The sequence below is a fragment of the Chlorocebus sabaeus genome, chromosome 12 (assembly GCF_047675955.1).
Source record: "Chlorocebus sabaeus isolate Y175 chromosome 12, mChlSab1.0.hap1, whole genome shotgun sequence".
NCBI classification, from domain to species: domain Eukaryota; kingdom Metazoa; phylum Chordata; class Mammalia; order Primates; family Cercopithecidae; genus Chlorocebus; species Chlorocebus sabaeus.
In genome coordinates this window covers 44,629,547-44,636,052 of record NC_132915.1, presented here as the reverse complement: position 1 = coordinate 44,636,052, position 6,506 = coordinate 44,629,547, and the positions used below count along the sequence as shown (strand labels likewise).

Here is a 6,506-nt window from a genome sequence, read left to right as displayed (position 1 = left end):
ATGAATGTGAGACAAAGCCATTGACAAACACATGATTTACAATGAGCACTTATTTCATGGATTTGAGCTTCTCCTACCATGCAAAGCATGAAGATTCAATTTTCATTTAAATCAAGTACCAGCAAAAAACTATCAGCTAAAGGTAATAATCTAATACTAAAGATTAGATTGTTTACAATATTAGATTTATTTTGAAACCCAAACAGCTCCTGGTAGGTGTGGCTTCAAAATGAAATGATTCAGATACCCTCTTGCTTGATCTTTATGCTAATTACTTTTGGGATATGGAATATCTGAGTAATCTCACCTGACTGCTAGAGTATAACATTATCAGCAAACTCGCAAGGGGAATTCTGTGTAAAAACAAATCCATTCTAATTGTTCTTTGAAGAAAAAGTGTTTTATATTTGTGATTCATAATAAAATCACACATGTATGGGCAAAGAAAGTTGACAGCTGCCCTGAGCAAAGCAAATTTGATTAGACATTCCAGTGGCCAGAACACATTTATTCATTCAGTGTTTGAATTGAAACATGAATGTTGCTCATCTCCTGCCATGAATTTAAAACATACAGGGCTTCAGATTTGATCCCTGATATCTAAAAAATTCAACAACAAAAACACCAGTCAAGCTTCAATTATAAGTATAGATTTTTGAAAAATTACACTTGATTCTCATTATAACATAATTCTGTCACTAATTCGAGCCAAGTTTGTTTGGATCTCTTCAGAATTTGAAGAGTTGAAATTCCAAAGGTAGAATAACAGCATATGGGAGAATAAGCTACCAACGAGATGGCTTCATGTCAAAAAGATGTGCTATCAATTTAGGAACAAATGAACTTTGAAAAACAGAACCATGCATGAGTAATACAGAGTAGAATCTGGACCTGGACAGGAATTCTAACCTCAGAAAGTGAAACATAGGAGGAGGTAGGAGTGGGTTGAGGGGTCTGGGAAGGACTGGAAACTTTCAAGGGTATTGGAATTAAACTCTTATGTCTCTTCTAGCTCATCTGATTCTAAGTGTTCAGAGCATGTGTTCTAAATAATAAAAGTATTATTATTATTTTAGACATAGTTTCACTCTTTTCGCCAGGTTGGAGTGCAATGGTGCGATCTCGGCTCACTGCAACCTCCGCCTTCCGGGTTCAAGCAATTCTCTTGCCTCAGCCTCCTCAGTAGCTAGGATTACAGGCACATACCACCATGCCCAGCTAATTTTTGTATTTTTAGTAGAGATGGGGTTTCACCATGTTGGTAAGGCTGGTCTCGATCTCCTGACCTCGTGATCCGCTTGCCTCGGCCTCCCAAAGTGTTGGGATTACAGGCATAAGTCACTGCGCCCGGAGCTTTTTTACTGAGTATCTGCACTGATGAATAAGATAGTGCCTACTTCTAAGCAATTTACAGATTCGTAGGAACCAGGGAGTCAGAGGTTGCAGTGAGCCAAGATCGAGTCATTGCACTCCAGCCTGGGCGACGAAAGTGAAACTCTGTCTCTCAAAAAAAAAAAAAAAAAAGTATTATTATTTAGAAATGGGGTCTTGCTATGTTGCTATGTTGCTCAGACTAGTCTTGAACTCCTAAATTCAAGCTAGCCTCCTTCCTCAGTCTCCCAGTACTATAATCCCATACAGGTGTGAGCCACCACACCTAGCCTGTGTCAACTAGTTTTTTAAAAACAGTTTCACTAAGATATAATTTACATAATCACAAGTTTCACCCATTGTAAGTATACAATTGAAGGATTTTTAGACAATTCAGAGAGTTGAGCAACCACCACATGATCTAACCCATTTTTTCAATGTTTCTGGTGTAGAAACCATTTTATTATTCTAGTATAAAAGTACATGCCAAGCCATTAAAATTGTACAGCAAGTATTAGGATGCAAAGTGACTCACTGAAAATGTATGTAATGGACTTGTACAGGCAACTGCTTTACTGACACAGAAAGAAAGAGAAGGAGGGTGACTAGAGCCAGTACAGTACAAAGCAATGGTTATCAGTTAGGCCCTAGAGTCAGACTGCTGGGGTTCAGATTCTGGCATCCCTACTTACTTAACTGCTGTCTGGCCTCAGGTATATTACTTGAACTCTCTGAGCCTCAGTTTACTCATCTGAATGAGAACAGCAGCCTACTTTATGGGGTTATGAAGAATAAATGAAATACTATATGCGAGAGGTTCAGTAGAGTCCTGGCACATAGTAAGGACTCAATAACTATTAGCTGTTTTTACAGTTATCACTGGATGACTATTAAATAGCCTTTCATGAGCCAGACATGAAAGACCACATGCTCTAATTAAATTTATATGAAATTCTAGAAAAGGCAAATCAATGTTGATAGCAGATCAGTGACTGACAGAGGCTAGGGAGTGGAGGTAGGAAGTTGACAGCAAAGGGTCACAGAAAACTTTTCAGGATGTTCTATATTATGATTGGGATGTTTTGTAAACACTTGTCATTGAATTACACATTTAACTTGGTGCATTTTTCCGTATGTAAAGTAAATCTGACCTCTCCCAAATTCTTAAAGATCTAGCTTTTCATTTTCCAGTTATTTTACATGTCAGAAGCAAGGTTCAATTTTTAAACTCAGCCAACAAATATGTTGAGCACCTACTATGTGCAAGACACTGTCCTAGGTGTTGGGGATACAGTCTTGAAGAGCACAGATAGCATTCTACCTTCATGGATTTTATAGTTCAAGCACGAATTACACAACTATGTTTGGAGTTACAAACTACAGGATGCTATGGAGAGAATACACAGTCCGGGTCGGGGGAGGTAGAGGAGTTCCAAGATGTATAAATCTCTGTCCCGCGTTTTTTTAATTTTTTGAACACAGAAGCAAACAGTCCTTCCACCTACTGTACAGGCGGGTGGTGTGTCAGAAGCCTCTCAGGGACCAGTGACCGTGACCCAAGGCTGCCCTCAGGCCACACCATCTGCGAGATGCGGTGGCCACCTGGAGAGGAAAAAGGACTGGAACCGGACCAAGGGCCAGGTGGATGCTTCCACGGACCCCAGGTGGGGCGCTGCTTTGACCTTGGCTTCGTCATCCCCGCGCTCTCTAGCTTCTTTCCAGGTGTGCCCAGCCACCTCAGAGCACAAGCGGCAGGTAACCCTTGGGAAACCCTCCCGGAGGGCGTGCCAGACCGGGAAACTTTATCTGGGAGGTGACTCCGCCCATGTGGGCGGGCGGGGCGAGCCTGCGGGGGGCCGGGCAAGTGGCCCGGCCAGCGGCGCGGCGTCCAGGGAGGAAATGGATGCGGTGTGGGCCTGCCGGCTCCGGGGGCGGGGAAATCGAGTAGCTGCACTCAGGCCCCGCCCGAGACGGGGAGGGAGCGCCGGGCAGTCCCCTTTCTCCCTCCCTTGTGCTGGGCTGAGCCCAGAGCCGAGAGCAGGAGTCGGCTCTGAGTTCTCTGCTTGGTTTTTGGGTGGCAGCAGCCGGAGGAGGAACATGGCGCTCGTAGGCAGCCGAGCGGAGCTGGAAGCGGACGAGGTACGGGCCGATGGGGATTGCGGGCCCGGCCCCTGAAACCCTGGACAGGAGTCCTGGAGAGAAGAGTGAGCCCGGCTGGGACGGCCGAGGCCCCGCCCCCTTGGTCCCCTTTCTGCGGCAGGCGGGCTCCGGGTGGGGGCGCCCGGCCTTGGAGGTCTGTCCCGGCTGGAGCTAGGAGGGTCCCTGCGGCGCGCCGAGCGGACGCACTGCCGAGGTTCGGGGCGCCGGCCGGTGGGTCGTGGGGATGGAGGACCCACCTCCTGCCGGCACTTGGATGGGCGTGAGGGCGCGGGAGCGTAGGACCCGCAGCTCTGAGTTGTTCCGAGCCGGCCCAGCGATGCCTGGGCTTTACTTAGTCTGACCCTGAAGTGCCGGCACTAGACCTCTGGCTGTTCGTGGAATCATCCCTCGACCTGGGAATCTCACCTTCTATGGAAGTTTCCTGGTGGCAGAAGCGAAAGGCTTACGATTGATGAAAAGAGGGGGCAGCCGGAGGAAGAATAAGTAGAGGGGTACCTGCCGCGAAAGCAGGGCAGGGCTGCCAGGGGCTGGGGCTGGAGGGCCGGAGCCGCAGCCCAGGCTGTGGTGCTTCTCTCTGGCTCCACCGGGCCCGGACATTTCCCATAGCAGGTCCTCAGAGGGAAACCGCTTTGAGAACCGGCTCCGGCCTCCTTTGGTTTCAACTGTGAGTAATTAGCCACTTCCTCCAGTCGTGGCGCATCCGGGCCTGAGCACCCCGGGGCAAGCGCGCCGGACCTGTTGATTTATTGACTGTTCCTTTCAGCACCTGGCAACTCCAGAGACAGCGCTCTCCCTGCTCTTGAAGTTGAGACCGAGGCTCCAGCAGCAGCCAGCACCCACAGCTGCTGTTGCTGCCATCTTACCTGACTTGAATTGTACGAGTCGCTGCCTTTAGAAGGCTTTGGTTTCAAATGATGCAATAGTGGATGATCTGGAGGAGGCGGTTAAGATTCCCGTCCATTTCTTTAATGCCAGGAATCTCCTGACAAGGAATACTATACTTTAAATGTGGGCCTTAAAATAAACAAAACAAAAACTGAACTACAGCTCCTTTACATGACAGAGAGACAAGAGAGCAAGCCGGGCTGTCCAAACCCTTGCTTACAGCCTGTCCCTTGCATTGAGGGTCCCAAGACTGTAGAGTGAAATATTTGAATCCTGTTCTGTTTGTGGGAGATTTGCTGTGCTTAGGGCCATGTAATTCTCTAGATCAGGGCATTGTTGAGCAGTGCTATTATTAATTAACACTGGGATAATAGGTGTAAACTGGGACTGTTTCGGACATACTTTGACAAATGGTCACCCCAGCTATGCGCACTGCCCACTAGATGAACGGTTGCGTTGAGATGCATTAGCTGGTGCGGAGGGAAGTTAGGTTTCTGTGAGTGAAACTCTGTGGAAGTTTCAGAGTAGCAGAGAACCTGGCACACAGATACTTGGTAAATAAATATTTGTTGAATGAATGAAAGACTTCAGAAAAGATGTTGCTTAATAACATCTCAGTTTTTGCCATATCATTCATTTATTTTTCTTCATTCATTATTAGGCTTCTGTTACATGCTAGGTACTGTACTAGTCCTAGTTGATGAGCAAAATACAAATAGAATTCTTTGTTCATGCCAAATGTACTTTTGTCCCTCACAGTGTACCACTTCCATTGCTATAAACTGAGCAAGCATTTATTGAGCAAGCATTTATTGAGCACTTTGTGCTCAAACTTGGTATGTGCCTTAAAGAAGACATAGTTTTGCCTCTTTACGGTTCTTAGTCTGATTAGGAAGATACGACCTGTGTACAGAACTCTAAAAAGGAGCTCTAATAAGTGTAAGCAAGTAGGAAGTAGTGTATTGTAGACTGGATACCCTTGACTTATTTGTAGAATGTCCCTTACTGTAAATGGGCTTGAAGAACTCTAACCTCGAGTTCTTAAGACCCTGTTCTTCAATTTTACTGGGTATGCAAATAGCTTATTTCAGCTAGGAAGCTTTTCACGTATTAAGAAGAGTCTGATAGTCTCTGTGGCCATATTTGATATTGATAGTTTTTATGGCCATTATTTGATATTCTGGGGAAGTTAAGAGGGACAACGTACTTTGGAAGACCGAGGCGGGCGGATCATGAGGTCAGGAGATCGAGACCATCCTGGCTAACACAATAAAACCCCGTCTCTACTAAAAATACAAAAAAATTAACCAGGCATGGTGGCGGGCACCTGTAGTCCCAGCTACTGGGGAGGCTGAGGCAGGAGAATGGCATGAACCCGGGAGGCAGAGCTTGCAGTGAGCCAAGATTGTGCCACTGCACTCTAGCCTGGGTGACAGAGCAAGACTCTGTCTCAAAAAAAAAAAAAAGGGACAAAGTGATATAGTTGGAAAAGTACCAGGCTAGGTTTTAGGTAACCTGGTTCTTCCCTTTGTTCATCACTTATGTGTGTAAACAGCTGACTAGGTGCCAAGCCCTATAATAGCCTGGAGGTACAACAGTGAACAAGACAGACAGGGTCCTTCCCATGACTGTTGACCTTGATTGATCAAGTCTGTCAACTTCAGAGGGCTCTTTCAGTTCCCTTATCTCCTTATCTGAAGAAGGAGGGGCTGGATTAGCCCTAAGTGTTCTTCTAGCTCTAAAGATCTAGGCTTTTCTTGAGATGGGGGTAGGGGGATGAGGGGGAGGTTGGAGGAGAGGAAGATTCTTTTGGGGGAAGGGCTAATTATATGGAAATCTTTTTCTTTAAAAGTACCCAGTGAATGAATGATGATGGTAGAGAAGCTCTCATGGTAGCTGTAGGATGGAGGTTTTCTTGGGTAAACTGATTTTTAAATTTGTGTTTTTTAGGTGCTAGTATGATAAATTTGGGAGCATAGAAGTTAGGACTTGCATCCTCGTTGGAGGCAAAAACTGGTTACTGGGGAGCACAAGCATCTTAGATATTATGATGGTGTGTGGCCCTTTAAAGCTCAATCAGCAAAAGCTTA

General features: G+C 45.9%; 1 protein-coding gene across 4 annotated transcripts in view; it reads left to right on the top strand.

Moving 5' to 3' along the window:
* Nucleotides 1-2,874: 2,874 nt before the first annotated feature.
* The window catches only part of TTC39B (tetratricopeptide repeat domain 39B), a 145,020-nt gene continuing 141,388 nt past the window's right edge, over nucleotides 2,875-6,506 (top strand). Inside the window, exon 1 of one of the 4 annotated variants that reach the window (XR_012094794.1) lies at nucleotides 2,875-3,510. Coding sequence is in view for 1 of the 4 variants with exons in the window: in XM_007969198.3 (XP_007967389.1) it covers nucleotides 3,271-3,510 (240 nt within the window). In the remaining 3 variants the exon portion in view is untranslated. Of the gene's footprint in view, nucleotides 3,511-3,548; nucleotides 3,725-4,033; nucleotides 4,196-6,506 lie in introns of those variants that run through there. The other 3 variants (XM_007969198.3, XM_037998375.2, XM_073021617.1) reach the window with 3 other exon arrangements.